The 22,075-nt window shown below is 42.3% G+C and overlaps 2 protein-coding genes across 3 annotated transcripts; one reads left to right on the top strand and one right to left on the bottom strand.

Moving 5' to 3' along the window:
* Positions 1–1,516: 1,516 nt before the first annotated feature.
* Positions 1,517–5,783, bottom strand: mrpl55 (mitochondrial ribosomal protein L55). The gene is made up of 3 exons (XM_061978645.1): positions 5,623–5,783; positions 3,623–3,788; positions 1,517–1,787 (listed from the first exon to the last, which is right to left on the bottom strand). The coding sequence occupies exons 1-3, from the start codon at positions 5,664–5,666 to the stop codon at positions 1,638–1,640; spliced, it is 360 nt and encodes a 119-aa protein (XP_061834629.1). The 5' UTR covers positions 5,667–5,783; the 3' UTR covers positions 1,517–1,637.
* Positions 5,784–6,836: 1,053 nt separating this feature from the next.
* Positions 6,837–22,070, top strand: ctns (cystinosin, lysosomal cystine transporter). Of its 2 annotated transcripts, XM_061978463.1 has the most exons (11): positions 6,837–6,908; positions 7,159–7,236; positions 7,325–7,403; positions 12,355–12,445; positions 12,500–12,603; positions 12,662–12,799; positions 12,864–12,963; positions 13,029–13,148; positions 18,172–18,342; positions 18,419–18,536; positions 21,881–22,070. In XM_061978463.1, exons 2-11 carry the CDS (start codon positions 7,161–7,163, stop codon positions 22,012–22,014), a joined length of 1,131 nt encoding a protein of 376 aa, XP_061834447.1. In that variant the 5' UTR covers positions 6,837–6,908; positions 7,159–7,160; the 3' UTR covers positions 22,015–22,070. The 2 variants fall into 2 exon arrangements, with proteins under 2 accessions (XP_061834447.1, XP_072771235.1); XM_072915134.1 differs by lacking the exon at positions 6,837–6,908 and having other exon boundaries at positions 6,944–7,236.
* Positions 22,071–22,075: the final 5 nt, after the last annotated feature.

Here is a 22,075-nt window from a genome sequence, read left to right as displayed (position 1 = left end):
AGTAACATAAAGTGTGGGGGAACACATATAAGAGTAACATAAAGTGTGGGGGAACACATATAAGAGTAACATAAAGTGTGGGGGGACACATATAAGGGTAACATAAAGTGTGGGGGAACACATATAAGAGTAACATAAAGTGTGGCGGAACACATATAAGAGTAATATAAAGTGTGGGGGAACACATATAAGAGTAACATAAAGTGTGGGAGGACACATAAGAGTAACATAAAGTGTGGGGGAACACATATAAGAGTAACATAAAGTGTGGGGGAACACATATAAGAGTAACATAAAGTGTGGGGAACACATATCAGAGTAACATAAAGTGTGGGGGAACACATATAAGAGTAACATAAAGTGTGGGGGGACACATAAGAGTAACATAAAGTGTGGGGGAACACATATAAGAGTAACATAAAGTGTGGGGGAACACATATAAGAGTAACATAAAGTGTGGGGAACACATATCAGAGTAACATAAAGTGTGGGGGAACACATATAAGAGTAACATAAAGTGTGGGGGAACACATATAAGAGTAACATAAAGTGTGGGGGAACATATATAAGAGTAACATAAAGTTTGTACTTCATGAAGTTTTGCACTTGTGTTTTCATGACATTTGGATGTATTTGTTTGGTTTGTATGCTTGTGAATCTGGACTATCCATGAAGTAAGACTACTTATGTTGAAAGGGGCAGGAAATATAAGATTTTATTCATTCTGTTCCTTCTCAAGCAGAGGTGTGTAAATATGTGTTTTGTTGCTAAAGTTTCATTGTCTATTGATCAAAAATGCACATCAATGAAGGAGATAAATACAAAAAATGAAATGAAATAACATGCTATTTAGTTCTTAAATGGCCTCTGAGAAATGACATAGACACATTATGTTGGAATAATTGTTTGTAAGTTATCACAAAAGAAACGTTGTGTTGCATTATGTTCCTGATAAGAAGATGAATGCTGTCTTTCGAGGCCTAACAAGAGGAAGAAGGCTCGTGAAACGCCACTGTGATTTCAACACGGACAGATGGCAGGATCTGCTCAACTTCCAGAGGAACTCTCTTTGAAGTCAACGCTATTTACGACCCGCTGCCCTTTTGAAGCAACTGTGGTCAGGAGACGGGAGGGGTTATCCATTGTCCTCCAACACCTGCCCCAGCTGGATCCAGGAAGAGCCCAAGCCCGAGACATCCTCTTCTTGGACTTCAATGAGACCGAAAACAATGACTGTTTTACATACTTCCTATTTCTAATGAGACATGTGTTGGTGCGTGAACATTGAATATCTAATAAAAGAGGAGACGAAAACCTTCTTGGTCAGAGCGTGGTGCAGGACTGTACAGAGAGTGCAGTGGCCATGTCTCTCCTCAATATTGAGTCCAAATTGAATTCTGTCTCTGTTTGATTCCTTGCCTTTTGTCTTGTTTAATAGATGTCCTCAGTGTTTGAACGTGACACATTACATACATGTCCATACTCAAAGAGTGATTAACATGACCAAAAGGAGATCTGACAATGAAATATTTGGTTTTATTATCCTGACAAACCAAACAGCAATGTCATCCATATTGAATCATTTGGAAGAATGAGACAAAAACAAATATTGACAGATGAAGATTCTTCTTTCATTTTCATTTCTTCGTCCAGAACTGTCTGTATTTATCCGCCTGGAAGTCGTCCTCGTAGTGGATCGTCGTCTCTTCAACCACTTTCTTCACTTCTCGCTTTTTCTGGCGACGGCGACGTTCTTCCTCAGACAAAGAGGACAAATCCACTGGCATCTTCCAAAGGGAAAGTAAGAACAGATTAAAGCTGTTGCCAGGCAATTTATTCTACAAAACAGAGAAAGTGCAAACAATAGCAATACCAGGTCTGTGCAAGAGTGCTGAGCTTGCTAACGGTCAGAACAATCTCTAAAATGCTCTCTCTTGCTTTTGTCCACCGAGGTTGCAACGCCTTGACGGGTTTTGAAACTGAAAGTTAACTTGACCTGTGTGCCGAGCACACTAAGGCTGAAACGACGCGTCGACGTAGTCGACGTCATCGGTTACGTAAATACGTCGACGCCGTTTTTGTGCGTCGGCGCGTCGCATATTTACGTCACTCTACTTTACTGTCATGGCGGAGCGCAAAGCAGACGATGCGAGCGAGGGGAAAAAAGCACGCCAAAAGTCGTCAAAAGTGTGGGAGTATTTCAATAAACGGCCTAATAATGTTGTTGTATGCACACTGTGTCGAGCGGAAATGGCCTATCATAGCAGCACAACGGCTATGAACGAACATTTGAAAAGAAAACCCCCGACAGCGTTCTTGCCATCACCATCAACAAGTCAATCGTCCGCGTGCGTATACGTTGTCATTATTACACAAAAACATGAATGTGTCATTTGTATCTGCGTTGTAAATTCATAAACTAAAGCAGAGCTTCGCTCGGAGAGGCGCGTTTGGCGTGCCTGTTCAGTGTTTACAAAGACGCGCTCCTCTTTAACGCTGTGGAGAGGCGGCGGCGGCGGCCAGCGAGCGGCGAGGCGGGGCGCGCCGGGAGCGATGCCGCAATCGTGCCCAGGTGCGCGATCCGCGCAGTTGGAAGAGAAAAGACTTTGTGTAAAATTAAAAGATTGTAAACCTGGCAAAGCCGTCTGGCGTTCAGTCTGTCGGTCCTGAAAGAACCCCACGGCACAAGACGTGTCACAAACGCTAACGTTAATTAGTTGTGCAAATACCTTTTACAACATTAACAGTTACATATACTATGTACAAACCAACAATTAACTTTCACTTTAATCATACTATCATTGTTGTGTTATTAAGCAAAATAAGCAATACTTTTACTTTTGTTGAAATGTTTACACTGTACACTTTTTTGTATTGGATGTTTAGCTTTATTTTTGCACATTTTAGCAAATAAGCAATACTTTTACTTTTGTTGAAATGTTTACACTTGTTACAGAATATTTCCATTTTGCACTTTTTTGTATAGGATGTTTATCTTTATTTTTGCACATTTTAAAGCAAAATAAGCAATACTTTTACTTTTGAAATGCTTATACTATTCCAGAATATTAAGATTTGCACTGGATGTTTACTTTTATATTTGCACATTAAAAAGCAAATAAGCTACTTTTAATTTTGTTAAATGTTAAAAGTTTTAAATGTTTACATTGTTACAGAATATTTTGTCATGTTGTTGTCAATGTTGACTGAGTGGCCATACTTTTTTTTTTGTAAATAAAAGCCATGCCTTTTGAAAAAACTGGCCTACATTTATTTTTTCCTCTTCATTTTAAATTAAAAAAAAAATCGGTAAAAGGAAAAATAATCTATAGATTAATCGAAAAAATAATCTATAGATTAACCGATTAATCGAAAAAAATAATCTATAGATTAATCGATAGAAAAATAATCGTTAGCCGCAGCCCTAATTGTGACTCATTCGTCTTAACTTTACTTCATCTCATAGTTTTTTCGACTTTTTGCCTCATAAATGACTTTTTATGATTTAACGTGGGTATTTTTTTAGATGTGGAAACGTGCTTCCGTAAACGTTGTTGCGGAAAACTAGAAAAGTTCTGCAACGTTCACACAAAGATCATGAGACAAAAGTGTAGTCAGTCACCGTGAGGATGCGCCTGGGTTCTTTGTATCTGACGTTGATGGTGGAGCCGTCAGTCCTCACCAGCATCACGGAGTACATATGTTCATGTTTGTGTCGGTTGCAGCGGGCGACTGAAGCTCTGTTGGAGTTTAGCCGCAGAGGAACACTTTGCAGGGGGGACCTCAAACTGCACACACACAACATAATTAAATGTTTGCAGGGATGACATCAAACTGCACACACACAACATTTTTAAATGTTTGCAAGAATGACGTCAAACTGCACACACACAACATTTTTAAAAGTAGGGCTGCAGCTAACGATTATTTTTCTATCAATTAATCTATAGATTATTTTTTCGATTAATCGGTTAATCTATAGATTATTTTTTCGATTAATCTATAGATTATTTTTCCTTTTACCGATTTTTTTATTTTATTTAAAATGAAGAGGAAAAAAATAAATGTAGGCCAGTTTTTTCAAAAGGCATGGCTTTTATTTACAAAAAAAAAAGTATGGCCACTCAGTCAACATTGACAACAACATGACAAAATATTCTGTAACAATGTAAACATTTAAAACTTTTAACATTTAACAAAATTAAAAGTAGCTTATTTGCTTTTTAATGTGCAAATATAAAAGTAAACATCCAGTGCAAATCTTAATATTCTGGAATAGTATAAGCATTTAAAAAGTAAAAGTATTGCTTATTTTGCTTTAAAATGTGCAAAAATAAAGATAAACATCCAATACAAAAAAGTGCAAAACGGAAATATTCTGTAACAGTGTAAACATTTCAACAAAAGTAAAAGTATTGCTTATTTGCTAAAATGTGCAAAAATAAAGCTAAACATCCAATACAAAAAAGTGTACAGTGTAAACATTTCAACAAAAGTAAAAGTATTGCTTATTTTGCTTAATAACACAACAATGATAGTATGATTAAAGTGAAAGTTAATTGTTGGTTTGTACATAGTATATGTAACTGTTAATGTTGTAAAAGGTATTTGCACAACTAATTAACGTTAGCGTTTGTGACACGTCTTGTGCCGTGGGGTTCTTTCAGGACCGACAGACTGAACGCCAGACGGCTTTGCCAGGTTTACAATCTTTTAATTTTACAAAAAGTCTTTTCTCTTCCAACTGCGCGGATCGCGCACCTGGGCACGATTGCGGCGTCGCTCCCGGCGCGCCCCGTCTCGCCGCTCGCTCGCCGCCGCCGCCTCTCCACAGCGTTAAAGAGGAGCGCGTCTTTGTAAACACTGAACAGGCACGCCAAATGCGCCTCTCAGAGCGAAACGGTGCTTTAGTTTATGAATTTACAACGCAGATACAAATGACACATTCATGTTTTTGTGTAATAATGACAACGTATACGCACGCGGGCGATTGACTTGTTGATGGTGATGGCAAGAACGCTGTCGGGGGTTTTCTTTTCAAATGTTCGTTCATAGCCGTTGTGCTGCTATGATAGGCCATTTCCGCTCGACACAGTGTGCATACAACAACATTATTAGGCCGTTTATTGAAATACTCCCACACTTTTGACGACTTTTGGCGTGCTTTTTCCCCCTCGCTCGCATCGTCTGCTTTGCGCTCCGCCATGACAGTAAAGTAGTGTGACGTAAATATGCGACGCGCCGACGCACAAAAACGGCGTCGACGTATTTACGTAACCGATGACGTCGACGTGTCGTTTCAGCCTTATTTAAAAGTCTGCAGGGATGACGTCAAAACTGCCCACATTACAACATATTTAAATGTTTGCAAGAATGACATGAAACTGCACACACACAACATATTTAAATGTTTGCAAGAATGACGTCAAACTGCACACACACACAACACATTTAAAAGTTTGCAGGGATGACGTCAAAAAGCACACACACACACACACAACATATGAAGACATGCAGCTTCATTGACTTTGACGTGACGTGACCTAATGTGACGATTAAATAGACCAAATAAAGCACGAATGATACGTTAAAATCTCGTTAAGACGATTCCACAAGTCTTACCAGGTAAACCATCGAAGTGTCTTTATTAATGACATGTTGGCCATGGAATAAAGACGTTAGACAACATCTGAAAGGAAGTCACAAAACGGCCACCGGAAGTCAGACAGCTAGACCGGAAAACGTCCCACAGATAAAATGTCCCCCCTCGAACACCGCGCAGGCATTTGTCTTCATTCTGGATAATATTCATGACAAATTTGTTTTAAAGATGTGCTATTCGGATTTACACTGTACGAAAAAAACATTTGAAAAGCAATTTGACCTTTGCAAGCTCATTAGTTTTATATTCATAAATGTAAGTTTCTCAATAACCTGTTTTTTGTGCCTTTAAAAATGAACTACATCTTTAATTTAAAACGATTTCTACCTCTAACAAGCAAAAAGCTGTGAAAAATAGGATGCTTGTGTTCCAAATGTGGATTATTTACGGAACGTGTGTGAGCCTATGACTTTACACTTTGTTATTTATATATATATATATATATATATATTGTACTGTTTCTGTACTTGTTTTGTTCATTATTGTAACCTATTTTTATGGGCTTTCCTCTTGGTGATGTTAAGTTCCTGTTATACGCTGTCATACAGTATATGCCTTGAGCTCTTATTTTGAAGGCGCTATAGAGCGGAAGTGAGGTCACGTTGTTGAAGTGGAGCGAAGGTTTTTGAAAAGAAGGTAAATAAAGTGGTCCTCGTGTAAACTGGAGATTCCGTGTTTATTATTTTGTAGTTTCATACCGTATAGGCGACATATATAAACCCTCGGTTACATTGGTGGGATTATATATGTCGCCTATACGGTATGAAACTACAAAATAATAAACACGGAATCTCCAGTTTACACGAGGACCACTTTATTTACCTTCTTTTCAAAAACCTTCGCTCCACTTCAACAACGTGACCTCACTTCCGCTCTATAGCGCCTTCAAAATAAGAGCTCAAGGCATATACTGTATGACAGCGTATAACAGGAACTTAACATCACCAAGAGGAAAGCCCATAAAAAATAGGTTACATTATTATTTCGTTGTTTGTATGTAAATGGTGAATATTATAAATAAAGGTTTATTTAAAAAAAATTAAAAAAAACACCGCGCAGTATACAACTTTCCAGATGTAAATATATTACCTGCGTTGTATGTACTGTTTTGAGGCTCGTTTTTAATAGCATACAAAAATAACAAAAACATTTAAAAAAAAAAAAAAAAAAAGTTCCGGCCTGTCACGTGTCACGTGTCACGTGACCTGTATGTCACTAAGGAAGTAATCGCGGCATCTTCAAGGCGGTGAGTTCATTCTTTTCTCACTTCAAGTCACACTCCTAACATCTAATATCACTCCTAACACCTGGAATTGAACACACGTGTTGTTGCCGAATAATACATCTTTCATTGTGTTTACAACCGAAGAAAAGTCTGCTATAACATTTGACGTCATTTGTCGTCGTCCATTTCAAAGCTGGACGTATCATAGCTGTGATGTAAAAGTGGGACCAGCTGCAAAGTTCATGTTTTTCACGCTCTTTTCTTCCCGCAGACATGGCGATCCTCAGGCGGGTCGGAGGTCACCTGCCCGCTCAGGTGCTGCTGTTGTGGATGCTGAGCCACCTGTCAGGTGACCACGTGACGCTGTCATTCACCTCTCTCGCTCTCCCCTGCAGAGTCACGTGATTCACCTTTCCCTCTCTCTCTCTCCCCTGCAGAGTCACAAGTCCTGTTGTCCGCCCCGGGTGAGATCACCCTGGAAGAACATTCCAGCGCCAATGTGACCATCACCTCCAAGTAAACATCTACACCAATTATGCAATTATGGGATGCTTTTGGAAATACAAAACCCCCCCAAAAAGCAGTGAAGTTGTCAGGTTGTGTAAATGGTAAATAAAAAGAGAATACAACAAATCCTTTTCAACTTATATTCAATTGAATAGACTGCAAAGACAAGATATTTCATGTTCACACTGAGAAACTAAATAATCATCAACTTAGATGGCAGCAACACATTGCAAAAAAGGCATTTTTACCAGTGTGTTGCATGGCCTTTCCTTTTAACAACACTCAGTAAAGGTTTTTAGCTTTCACACATTTTCACTGTCTGGACTACAGGCAGGCCAGTCTAGTACCCGCACTCTTCCTATGAAGCCACGCTGTTGTAACACGTGGCTTGGCATTGTCTTGCTGAAATAAGCAGGGGCGTCCCATGATAACGTTGCTTGGATGGCAACATATGTTGCTCCAAAAGCTGTATGTACCTTTCAGCATTAATGGTGCCTTCACAGATGTGTAAGTTACCCATGTCTTGGCCACTAATACACCCCCATACCATCACACATGCTGCCTTTTACACTTTCACCCTAGAACAGTCCCCATGGTTCTTTTCCTCTTTGGTCCACAGTTTCCAAAAAAATTTGAAATGTGGACTCCTCAAACAACAGAACACTTTTCCACTTTGCATCAGTCCATCTTAGATGAGCTCGGGCCCAGCCAAGCGTTTCTGGGTGTTGTTGATAAATGGCTTTGGCTTTGCATAGCAGAGTTTTAACTTGCACTTACAGATGTAGCGACCAATTGTATAGTTACTGACAGTGGTTTTCTGAAGTGTTTCTGAGCCCATGTGGTGATATCCTTTACACACCGATGTGGCTTATTGATGCAGTAGCGCCTGAGGGATCCAAGGTGTGTGATATCATGGCTTACGTGCAGTGATTTCTCCAGATTGTCTGAACCTTTTGATGATATTACGGAGCGTAGATGGTGAAATCCCTAAATTCCTTGTTGAGAAATGTTGTTCTTAAACAATTTGCTCAGGCATTTGTTGACAAAGTGGTGACCCTCGCCCCCGTCCTTGTTTGTGAGCATTTCTTGTTTTTATACCCAATCATGGCACCCACCTGTTCCCAATTAGCCTGTTCACCTGTGGGATGTTCCAAATAAGTCTTTGATGAGCATTCCTCAACTTTCTCACTCTTTTTTGCCACTTGTGCCAGCTTTTTTGAAACCTGTTGCAGGCATCAAATTCCAAATGAGCGAATATTTGCAAAAACTAACAAAGTTTGTCAGTGTGAACATGAAATATCTTGTCTTTGCAGTCTATTCAATTGAATATAAGTTGAAATGGATTTGTTGTATTCTCTTTTTATTGACCATTTACACAACGTGACAACTTCACTGCTTTTGTACTTTGTACAACATTGTAAACTGGGAATGTACACTCTTGTTCTTCATGGATCCACTCTGAAGACCTGTGGAGAACTTTGTCTCAGGCAGCACCTGAACACCAAACCACCATGACACAGCCATGATGCTTGATGATGTCACAGCCATGATGCTTGATGATGTCACAGACATGATGCTTGATGATGTCACTGTCATGATGCTTGATGATGTCAGAGACATGACGTCACAGCCATGACGCCTGATGATGTCACAGCCATGACGCTTGATGATGTCACAGCCATGACGCTTGATGATGTCACTGCCATGATGCTTGATGATGTCAGAGACATGACGTCACAGCCATGACGCTTGATGACGTCACAGCCATGACGCCTGATGATGTCACAGCCATGATGCTTGATGATGTCACAGCCATGACGCTTGATGATGTCACAGCCATGACGCCTGATGATGTCACAGCCATGATGCTTGATGATGTCACAGCCATGACGCTTGATGACGTCACTGCCATGACGCTTGATGACGTCACAGCCATGACGCCTGATGACGTCACAACCATGATGCCTGATGACGTCACAGCCATGACGCCTGATGATGTAACAGCCATGACGCTTGATGATGTCACAGCCATGACGCCTGATGTCACAGCCATGACGCCTGATGATGTCACAGCCATGACGCCTGATGACGTCACAGCCATGACGCTTGATGACGTCACTGCCATGACGCCTGATGATGTCACAGCCATGACGCTTGATGACGTCACAGCCATGACGCTTGATGACGTCACAGCCATGACGCCTGATGATGTCACAGCCATGACGCTTGATGACGTCACAGCCATGACGCCTGATGACGTCACAGCCATGACGCTTGATGACGTCACAGCCATGACGCCTGATGACGTCACAGCCATGACGCCTGATGACGTCACAGCCATGACGCCTGACGATGTCACAGCCATGACGGTTGACGATGTCACAGCATGATGCTTGATGATGTCACAGCCATGACGCTTGATGACGTCACAGCCATGACGCCTGATGACGTCACAGCCATGACGTCTGATGACGTCACAGCCATGACGTCTGATGACGTCACAGCCATGACGCCTGACGACGTCACAGCCATGACGCCTGACGATGTCACAGCCATGACGCTTGATGATGTCACAGCCATGACGCCTGATGATGTCACAGCCATGACGCCTGATGACGTCACAGCCATGACGCTTGATGACGTCACTGCCATGACGCCTGATGATGTCACAGCCATGACACTTGATGACGTCACAGCCATGACGCCTGATGATGTCACAGCCATGACACCTGATGATGTCACAGTCATGACGTCACAGCCATGACGCCTGATGACGTCACAACCATGATGCTTGATGATGTCAGAGACATGACGTCACAGCCATGACGCTTGATGACGTCACAGCCATGACGCCTGATGATGTCACAGCCATGATGCTTGATGATGTCACAGCCATGACGCTTGATGATGTCACAGCCATGACGCCTGATGATGTCACAGCCATGATGCTTGATGATGTCACAGCCATGACGCTTGATGACGTCACTGCCATGACGCTTGATGACGTCACAGCCATGACGCCTGATGACGTCACAACCATGATGCCTGATGACGTCACAGCCATGACGCCTGATGATGTAACAGCCATGACGCTTGATGATGTCACAGCCATGACGCCTGATGATGTCACAGCCATGACGCCTGATGATGTCACAGCCATGACGCCTGATGACGTCACAGCCATGACGCTTGATGACGTCACTGCCATGACGCCTGATGATGTCACAGCCATGACGCTTGATGACGTCACAGCCATGACGCTTGATGACGTCACAGCCATGACGCCTGATGACGTCACAGCCATGACGCCTGATGACGTCACAGCCATGACGCCTGACGATGTCACAGCCATGACGGTTGACGATGTCACAGCATGATGCTTGATGATGTCACAGCCATGACGCTTGATGACGTCACAGCCATGACGCCTGATGACGTCACAGCCATGACGTCTGATGACGTCACAGCCATGACGTCTGATGACGTCACAGCCATGACGCCTGACGACGTCACAGCCATGACGCCTGACGATGTCACAGCCATGACGCTTGATGATGTCACAGCCATGACGCCTGATGATGTCACAGCCATGACGCCTGATGACGTCACAGCCATGACGCTTGATGACGTCACTGCCATGACGCCTGATGATGTCACAGCCATGACACTTGATGACGTCACAGCCATGACGCCTGATGATGTCACAGCCATGACACCTGATGATGTCACAGTCATGACGTCACAGCCATGACGCCTGATGACGTCACAACCATGATGCTTGATGATGTCAGAGACATGACGTCACAGCCATGACGCTTGATGACGTCACAGCCATGACGCCTGATGATGTCACAGCCATGATGCTTGATGATGTCACAGCCATGACGCTTGATGATGTCACAGCCATGACGCCTGATGATGTCACAGCCATGATGCTTGATGATGTCACAGCCATGACGCTTGATGACGTCACTGCCATGACGCTTGATGACGTCACAGCCATGACGCCTGATGACGTCACAACCATGATGCCTGATGACGTCACAGCCATGACGCCTGATGATGTAACAGCCATGACGCTTGATGATGTCACAGCCATGACGCCTGATGATGTCACAGCCATGACGCCTGATGATGTCACAGCCATGACGCCTGATGACGTCACAGCCATGACGCTTGATGACGTCACTGCCATGACGCCTGATGATGTCACAGCCATGACGCTTGATGACGTCACAGCCATGACGCTTGATGACGTCACAGCCATGACGCCTGATGATGTCACAGCCATGACGCTTGATGACGTCACAGCCATGACGCCTGATGACGTCACAGCCATGACGCTTGATGACGTCACAGCCATGACGCCTGATGACGTCACAGCCATGACGCCTGACGATGTCACAGCCATGACGGTTGACGATGTCACAGCATGATGCTTGATGATGTCACAGCCATGACGCTTGATGACGTCACAGCCATGACGCCTGATGACGTCACAGCCATGACGCCTGACGATGTCACAGCCATGACGGTTGACGATGTCACAGCATGACGCTTGATGATGTCACAGCCATGACGCCTGATGATGTCACAGCCATGACGCCTGATGACGTCACAGCCATGACGCTTGATGACGTCACTGCCATGACGCCTGATGATGTCACAGCCATGACGCTTGATGACGTCACAGCCATGACGCCTGATGATGTCACAGCCATGACACCTGATGATGTCACAGTCATGACGTCACAGCCATGACGCCTGATGACGTCACAACCATGATGCTTGATGATGTCACTGCCATGATGCTTGATTTCTGCCATGACGCTTGATGATGTCACAGCCATGACGCTTGATGACGTCACAGCCGTGACGCCTGATGACGTCACAGCCATGACGCTTGATGACATCACAGCCGTGACGATTGATGACGTCACAGCCATGTCTGTCGTTCCAGCGTGGCGCTCCAGCAGCCGGTGGAGATCTGGTTGAACGTGACCTCCAGCTCCAAGGTCAACTCCTCATGGATCATCAGCGTGCCTGAGCAGGTGAGACCTGAGCGCCGAGTCCACGTGACGACTTGCGTGACGACTGTGGTTTAGGTGCTGATGCCCGCCCGAACGACGGCGGTGGCGTTCACGGCGACGGCAATCGGCGCGGGTCAGGTGACGGTGTACCTGCTGGGCAACAACACGGAGATCCTCAGGTGAGCGGCGGTCCGTCACAAGTCCCGCCCACTGACGCGTCATGTGGTGTCATGGCAGCTGGTCGTCCAGGCTGCGCTTCACGGTGGTCCACAGCAACGTGGTCGCCGCCATCAGCGAGGCGATCGGCTGGATCTACTTCCTGGCCTGGTCCGTGTCCTTCTACCCGCAGGTGTGGGAGAACTGGCGGCGGAAAAGGTGAGCTTTGCATTGTGGGAGGTCATGTGATGGCCTGACTGACACTTAAAGTGTTTGTTTCCAGCGTGGTGGGCCTCAACTTTGACTTCCTGGCGCTCAACCTGACCGGCTTCTTCGCGTACAGCGTCTTCAACGTCGGCCTTTTCTGGGCGGCGCCCATCAAGGTGCCGCCGCCGGCGAGCGTCCGTGACGCGGCGGGAACTTTCATGCTTGACTTGTGGCTTCACAGGAGGAGTTTCTCCAGAAGAATCCAAACGGAATCAACCCGGTGAAAGCCAACGACGTCTTCTTCAGCCTGCACGCCTTCCTGCTGTGTTTGCTCTACGTGGTCCAGGCCGCCATCTATGAGGTCATCTTATTATTATTATTATTATCATGCTAGAACAGGGGGTCCAGCGTGCGACATTTGTGGCTCGCAGATCATTTTGATCTTTCAATAGACTGCGGCAAGTTCTAAAAATACTAAAAAGTTGACTAAAAGAGAAGCAGAAAAAGTTGCAATATTGATTCTAATAACACAAAACTGTTTCTTTTCTCTAAAACAGTCATTGCAAAAAAACAATTATGAATCAAAATCGGTGTTATGACTTATTCAAGGCCCCAATAACTCAAATATTCTTATTTACAAAAATGTTGTTTGCCATATAAAAGTTTTCTTTGACCAAAAGACAAAACAAAAACATGAAAAAAAACAACTAAAATTGACAGACAGATCTGAATTTGATCCCCGTATTTTCCGCACCATAAGCCGCCCTGGGTTAAAAGCCGCGCCTTCAATGAACGGCATATTTCAAAACTTTGTCCACCTATAAGCCGCCCCGTGTTATAAGCCGCATCTAACTGCGCTAAAGGAATGTCAAAAAAACAGTCAGATAGGTCAGTCAAACTTTAATAATATATTAAAAACCAGCGTGATGTGGGCGCGCATGGAGTCGTATATCAACATGGACGGAGCTGCGTGAAAAAAGCCACCCGGCATCTTCGCGTAAACTTCCCTTAACCACTCGCTCATCTTTTCTTCATCCATCCATCCCTTCGAGTTAGCTTTTATGATGACGCCGGCTGGAAAGGTCTCTTTTGGCAAGGTCTTCCTTTTGAATATCACCATGGGTGGAAGTTTCTGGCCATTAGCATGGCAAGCTAGAACCACAGTGAAGGACGACTTCTCATTCCCTGTGGTGCGAATATTCACCGTACGTGCTCCCGTTGTATCCACAGTGCGGTTCACAGGAATATCAAAAGTCAGTGGAACCTCGTCCATGTTGATAATGTTCTCTGGCCGGATCTTTTTTTCAGCTATCTTGTTTTTACAATATGCACGGAAAGTAGCCAGCTTTTCTTGAAAGTCTTTAGGCAGTTGCTGTGAAATAGTAGTCCGTGTGCGGATGGAGAGATTGCGTCTTTTCATGAACCGGAAACCTGTCGCTTAGTAGGAGCCATTTTGTGGTCTTTACAGATGTAAACACACAAAGGAAATGAAACGTAATATCCGCGTGCTTTTTCTTCTTCTACGCGGGCGGGTGGTTGCTTACAGTAGAAGAAGAAGCGCTTCCTGTTCTATGGGGGCGGGTGCTTACCTTGGCGGTTGCTTGCGTAGAAGAAGAAGCACTTCCTCTTCTACGGGAAAAAAAGATGGCGGCTGTTTACCGTAGTTGCGAGACCGAAACTTTATGAAAATGAATCTTAATATTAATCCATATATAAAGCGCACCGGGTTATAAGCCGCACTGTCAGCTTTTGAGTAAATTTGTGGTTTTTAGGTGCGGCTAATAGTGCGGAAAATACGGTAAACTTAAACGTTAAAAGTAAAAAAAAACTTTCTACCTGATCATTTCAAAATGTTATCTTAATGATCAGTTAAAATGTCGTATCTCGTAACTATGACTATATAAAGTCAAAATTATCACATAAAAAGTCATAATTGAGATTAAAAAAAAGTTCATAAAATGTAATTAATAACTTCAATACATATAAATAACTTTTTCTTATAATTATGATATTCTGATAATTTAGACTATTTTATCTTGAATCGAAATTAGCCGAAACTAAAAAAAATAAAGTCATAATTATCAGATAAAAAGTTCATAAAATTTAATTAATAACTTCAATACATTTAAATAACTTTTTGTTATAATTATGACTTTTTTTCTTAAATCAAAATGAGTGAAATGCAAGCAGAAAAAGTTGCAATATTGATTCTAATAACACAAAACTGCCATGCAGGCTGTTTTTTTTCTTTAAAACTGTTGCAAAAAAAAAAAAAAAACAGAATCAAAATCGGTGTTATGACCTATTCAAGGCTCCAATTACCTTCATTCAAATATTTCTATTTGGAAATATTATTTTGTTTGCCATTTAAAAAAGTTTTCTCTAACCAAAAGGTATAAAACAAAAACATGAAAAAAAAAAAAAAAAAAAAAACTTAAATTGACGGATAGATCTGAATTTGATCTAGAGACTTAAACGTTGAAAGTAAATAAAAAAATCGTGTGACTAATTTTTAACACACCCTTTTTAGATCCCCAATAATTTTAGTGGGATTTTTTTTTTTAAAACTCATTGCTCAATAATAATATTGAATTAAAATCAATGTAATTAATTATTGACTTTAAGGCTCATCAAATATTCCAATTTGAAGTATTATTTGTGTTTGCCATAGAAAAGTTTTCTTTGACCAAAAAGCATAAAACAAAAACATGAAAAAATAATAAAAACTGAATCTGAATTTGATCCAGAGACTTAATGAAAATAAAAATAGGGTGACTTATTTTTAAAGCCTTTTTGGATCCCCAATAATTTTAGTGAGATTTTTTTTCTAAAACTGTCATTGCTCAAAAATAATAATGAATTAATATCAATGTAATGAATGATTGATCTATTTAAGGCTCCAATTAAATCACATCAAATATTCCAATTTCAAGTATTATTTGTGTTTGCCATAGAAAAGTTTTCTTTGACCAAAAGGCATAAAAAAACATAAACAAATAATAAAAACTTATAATAGACAGATCTGAAGTTGATCAAGAGATTTAAATGTTGAAAGTAAAATAAATTAATTAAAAAAATGACCTGTTTTTTTACACTTTTATAAGTGGGGCCTTTTTTGGATCCCCAATCATTTTAGTGGGATTTTTATTTTTATTTTTTAACTCATTGCTCAAAAATAATAATTAATTGAAATAAATTAAATGGATTATTGACCTATTTAAGGCTCCAATTAAGTCACATCAAATATTCCAATTTCAAGTATTATTTGTGTTTGCCATATAAAAGTTTTATTTGACCAAAAGGCATAAAACAAAAACATGGAAAAAAAACGTTGAAGGAAAAATATTGGGTGACTTATTTTAAATTTTTTTAACACTTTTATAAGTAAGGACTTTTTAAATGCCTCACTAATTTTAGTGGGATTTTTTTTTTTTTTTAACTGTCATTGCTCAAAAATAATGAATTAAAATCAATGTAATGAATGATTGACCTACCGGTATTTAAGGCTCCAATTAATTCACATCAAATATTCCAATTTCAAGTATTATTTGTGTTTGCCATAGAAAAGTTTTCTGAGACCAAAAGGCAAAAAACAAAAACATGAAAAAATAAAAAAAAAACTTCTAGAGATTTAAACGTTGTAGGGAAGAAAAGAAAAGGGTGACTTATTTTAACATTTTTATAAGTGGGGCCTTTTTGAATGTATTATTTTTAAACTGCTCAAAAATAATAATGAATCAAAATCAATGTAATGAATTATTGACCTAGTTAAAGCTCCAATTACTTCACATCAAATATTCCACTTTTAAAAATCATTTTTGGGGAAAATATTGCACATTTTGTTTTTGCCATTCAAAACAGGCTTTTGAGAAAAAATATATAAAACATAAATTAAAAAAACTTTAAATCGACAGACCTGAATTTCATCTAGATTTAACCTTTGAATAGAAAAATAAAAAATGCCTTTTTAAAAAAAAATAATTATGACTGAATTATTGACTTATTTAAGACTCCAATCACTTCACATCAAATATTCCACTTGAAAAATATTACTGCATATTTTGTGTTTCTGACATACAAAACAAGACTTAAAACATAAATAAAAAAACATTGAATCGACAGACCTGAATTTTATCTAAAGATTTAAGCATTGAAGAGAAAAATACAAAAATGATGACTGAGACCCAACTTGAGGAAGAATGTGTGGAAAAAGAAAGTACCGTATTTTCCGCACTATTAGCCGCACCTAAAAGCCACAAATTTACTCAAAAGCTGACAGTGCGGCTTATAACCCGGTGCGCTTTATATATGGATTAATATTAAGATTCATTTTCATAAAGTTTCGGTCTCGCAACTACGGTAAACAGCCGCCATCTTTTTTCCCCGTAGAAGAGGAAGTGCTTCTTCTTCTACGCAAGCAACCGCCAAGGTAAGCACCCGCCCCCATAGAACAGGAAGCGCTTCTTCTTCTACTGTAAGCAACCACCCGCCCGCGTAGAAGAAGAAGAAGAAGCGCGCGGATATTACGTTTCATTTCCTTTGTGTGTTTACATCTGTAAAGACCACAAAATGGCTCCTACTAAGCGACAGGTTTCCGGTTCATGAAAAGACGCAATCTCTCCATCCGCACACGGACTACTATTTCACAGCAACTGCCTAAAGACTTTCAAGAAAAGCTGGCTACTTTCCGTGCATATTGTAAAAACAAGATAGCTGAAAAAAAGATCCGGCCGGAGAACATTATCAACATGGACGAGGTTCCACTGACTTTTGATATTCCTGTGAACCGCACTGTGGATACAACGGGAGCACGTACGGTGAATATTCGCACCACAGGGAATGAGAAGTCATCCTTCACTGTGGTTCTAGCTTGCCATGCTAATGGCCAGAAACTTCCACCCATGGTGATATTCAAAAGGAAGACCTTGCCAAAAGAGACCTTTCCAGCCGGCGTCATCATAAAAGCTAACTCGAAGGGATGGATGAAGAAAAGATGAGCGAGTGGTTAAGGTAAGTTTACGCGAAGAGGCCGGGTGGCTTTTTTCACGCAGCTCCGTCCATGTTGATATACGACTCCATGCGCGCCCACATCACGCTGGTTTTTAATATATTATTAAAGTTTGACTGACCTATCTGACTGTTTTTTTGACATTCCTTTAGCGCAGTTAGATGCGGCTTATAACACGGGGCGGCTTATAGGTGGACAAAGTTTTGAAATATGCCGTTCATTGAAGGCGCGGCTTATAACCCAGGGCGGCTTATGGTGCGGAAAATACGGTACATCAGCTGCTTGTATGCGGACATTGTTGTAGTTTGGACACCCTGTTCTGGCAGCTTGAGTGACGTGACGTGGATGGCTTAGTGACAGCGTGATGGTCTTCCAGAGGGGGGGTCAGCGGGTGTCGTGGACCGCCTGCCTCCTGCTGACGATGGGCTGGTCGTTCGCCGGCGTGAGTTTGTTTGTGGCGCTGGCCAAACACCTGAGCTGGCTGGAGTACCTCTACTACTTCTCCTACATCAAGCTGGCCGTCACGCTGGTCAAATACGTGCCGCAGGTGAGACCCCGCCGCCGCTGTGTTTGGGTCACGTGACGCTACTACCCCCCCCCCCCCCCCCCCTCGCCCCCCCCAGGCCGTCATGAACTACCGCAGGAAGAGCACGGAGGGCTGGAGCATCGGCAACGTGCTGCTGGACTTCAGCGGCGGCCTGCTGAGCATCTTGCAGATGCTGGTGGACTCATACAACAATGGTAACAACATTTGTCCTCAACACTTCCACTTTCTCACTTCTACTTCCCCTTTATGACTTCTACTTCCTCCCACTTCCCCTTTCTGACTTCTACTTCCTCTTTCTGACTTCTACTTCCTCCCACTTCCCCTTTATGACTTCTACTTCCTCCCACTTCCCCTTTCTGACTTCTACTTCCTCTTTCTGACTTCTACTTCCTCCCACTTCCCCTTTATGACTTCTACTTCCTCCCACTTCCCCTTTCTGACTTCTACTTCCTCTTTCTGACTTCTACTTCCTCCCACTTCCCCTTTATGACTTCTACTTCCTCCCACTTCCCCTTTCTGACTTCTACTTCCTCTTTCTGACTTCTACTTCCTCCCACTTCCCCTTTATGACTTCTACTTCCTCCCACTTCCCCTTTCTGACTTCTACTTCCTCCCACTTCCCCTTTCTGACTTCTACTTCCCCTTTCTGACTTCTACTTCCTCCCACTTCCCCTTTCTGACTTCTACTTCCTCCCACTTCCCCTTTCTGACTTCTACTTCCTCCCACTTCCCCTTTCTGACTTCTACTTCCTCCCACTTCCCCTTTTTGACTTCTACTTCCTCCCACTTCCCCTTTCTGACTTCTACTTCCTCCCACTTCCCCTTTCTGACTTCTACTTCCCCTTTCTGACTTCTACTTCCTCCCACTTCCCCTTTCTGACTTCTACTTCCTCCCACTTCCCCTTTCTCACTTCTACTTCCTCCCACTTCCCCTTTCTGACTTCTACTTCCTCACCACTTCCCCTTTCTGACTTCTACTTCCTCCCACTTCCCCTTTCTGACTTCTTCCTCCCACTTCCCCTTTCTGACTTCTACTTCCTCCCACTTCCCCTTTCTGACTTCTACTTCCTCCCACTTCCCCTCTCTGACTTCTACTTCCTCCCACTTCCCCTTTCTGACTTCTACTTCCTCCCACTTCCACTTTGGCTTCTACTTCCTCCCACTTCCCCTTTCTGACTTCTACTTCCTCCCACTTCCTCTTTCTGACTTCTACTTCCTCCCACTTCCCCTTTTTTGACTTCTACTTCCTCCCACTTCCCCTTTCTGACTTCTACTTCCTCCCACTTCCCCTTTCTGACTTCTACTTCCTCCCACTTCCCCTTTCTGACTTCTACTTCCTCCCACTTCCGCTTTGGCTTCTACTTCCTCCCACTTCCCCTTTCTGACTTCTACTTCCTCCCACTTCCCCTTTCTGACTTCTACTTCCCATACTTGCCAACCCTCCCGGATTTTCCGGGAGACTCCCGAAATTCAGCACCTCCCGAAAACCTCCCGAAATTCAGGCGGACCTGAGTGACGTGTTGACAACACACAACAACAGTGTCTACTGTAAAGCAGTTGGTCTGCCGTAAACAGCAATGTTGTGACACTTTTAAACAGGACAATACTGCCATCTACTGTACATGCATATGTGACCCACCCATAATGTGTCACATTTTTGTGTTGATTTATTTATTTTATTTTGTGGTTTGAATTGGTTTTTGGAGCTGTCATTACACATTTATCAGTATTCACATTGGTCAGTAGGGGGCAGTAGGGCGTTTCTTCCCAATTGAATGCTATCACCTGCAGACCGGAAGTGTCTTGTCATTCTGATGAGCGCGACCAGTCTGTGAACAATTGAAACGTCCTGTGTGCTTTTTCCTCCTGTATAACAGGTTAGTTTTGGTGAATCAACTCACTGAATAATATCCATGTGATCTTTATAAGTTTAAGTACACATTCTGATGGTGGAGCCTAACTCTAAAGTGTTTGTGAGTTGTAGTTTGTAAATGAACACTGAAATTCAAGTATTTTATTTATATATATATATATATATATATATATATATATATATATATATATATATATATATATATATATATATATATGTATATATGTATATATATATATATATATATGTCTTAATAAGGTTATCCAAAAAATAGTGCTCGATACCGTAGTAGAGCGCAATATATGTATGTGTGGGGAAAAAAATCACAAGACTACTTCATCTCTACAGGCCTGTTTCATGAGGGGTTCCCTCAATCATCAGGAGATTTTAATGGGAGCATTCACATACCATGGTTTATATAGGGCACAGAGTGGGTGGGTACAGGCTGGCGTAGGGGCGTGGTGATTGGCTCATGTGTTACCTAGGAGGTGTTTCCGTCTGTGGCGGCATGCTGATACAATTTCGCTGCGCTTGTTGAGGGATGACAGGTCTGGACGGTAAATAATAAACAGTGGACGACAAATTATCTCAAACCACAACAAAACAATTGCAAATGAGCCGTCGGCCCCCGGACAGAGCGACCCCAAAACCAACCAAGGCTGCAACTGTCGCAAGAAACCTGATTGCCCTCTCAACGGTGGGTGCTTACAAACATCAGTTGTTTACCAATCTAAGGTAACACGCAAGGACATTAACACATCCGACACATATGTAGGATTAACCGAGGGAGAATTCAAAACCAGATGGAACAATCACAAGGCTTCTTTCAGGAACAAAAACCTGCGGAATACCACAGAACTCAGCAAACACATTTGGGACCTCAAAGACAATAATGTTGAATATTCAATAACATGGCAAATTCTTGCATCCAGCACACCTTACAATAGTGGTAATAAAAGATGCAACCTATGCTTGAAAGAGAAACTGTTTATTATTTACCGTCCAGACCTGTCATCCCTCAACAAGCGCAGCGAAATTGTATCAGCATGCCGCCACAGACGGAAACACCTCCTAGGTAACACATGAGCCAATAACCACGCCCCTACACCAGCCTGTACCCACCCACTCTGTGCCCTATATAAACCATGGTATGCGAATGCTCCCATTAAAATCTCCTGATGATTGAGGGAACCCCTCATGAAACAGGCCTGTAGAGATGAAGTAGTCTTGTGATTTTTTCCCCCACACATACATATATATATATATATATATATATATATATATATATATATATATATAGCTAGAATTCACTGAAAGTCAAGTATTTCTTATATATATATATCTCAACCACGCCCCCCCGCCCCACCCCCGACCACGCCCACCCCCACCCCCCGAAATCGGAGGTCTCAAGGTTGGCAAGTATGACTTCACTTCCCCTTTCTGACTTCTACTTGCTCCCACTTCCCCTTTCTGACTTCTACTTGCTCCCACTTCCCCTTTCTGACTTCTACTTCCTCCCACTTCCCCTTTGACTTCTACTTCCTCCCACTTCCCCTTTGACTTCTACTTCCTCCCACTTCCCCTTTCTGACTTCTACTTCCTCCCACTTCCCCTTTCTGACTTCTACTTCCTCCCACTTCCCCTTTGACTTCTACTTCCTCTCAGACGAATGGGGGCTGATATTCGGAGACCCCACCAAGTTCGGCCTGGGCCTCTTCTCGGTGGTCTTTGACATCATCTTCATGACGCAACATTACTGCCTCTACCGCCCGCCGCGCTACCAAGAGATCTCCTCCTGACTGGGACCAGAAAGCACACGTTTGTAGTGCAGTTTTGTGATTTTCAAAATAAAACACTTGT

Source organism: Nerophis lumbriciformis, linkage group LG18 (assembly GCF_033978685.3).
Source record: "Nerophis lumbriciformis linkage group LG18, RoL_Nlum_v2.1, whole genome shotgun sequence".
Taxonomy (NCBI): Eukaryota; Metazoa; Chordata; class Actinopteri; order Syngnathiformes; family Syngnathidae; genus Nerophis; species Nerophis lumbriciformis.
Note: the sequence above shows the minus strand (reverse complement) of the source record. Positions and strands in the feature narration are given on the sequence as shown.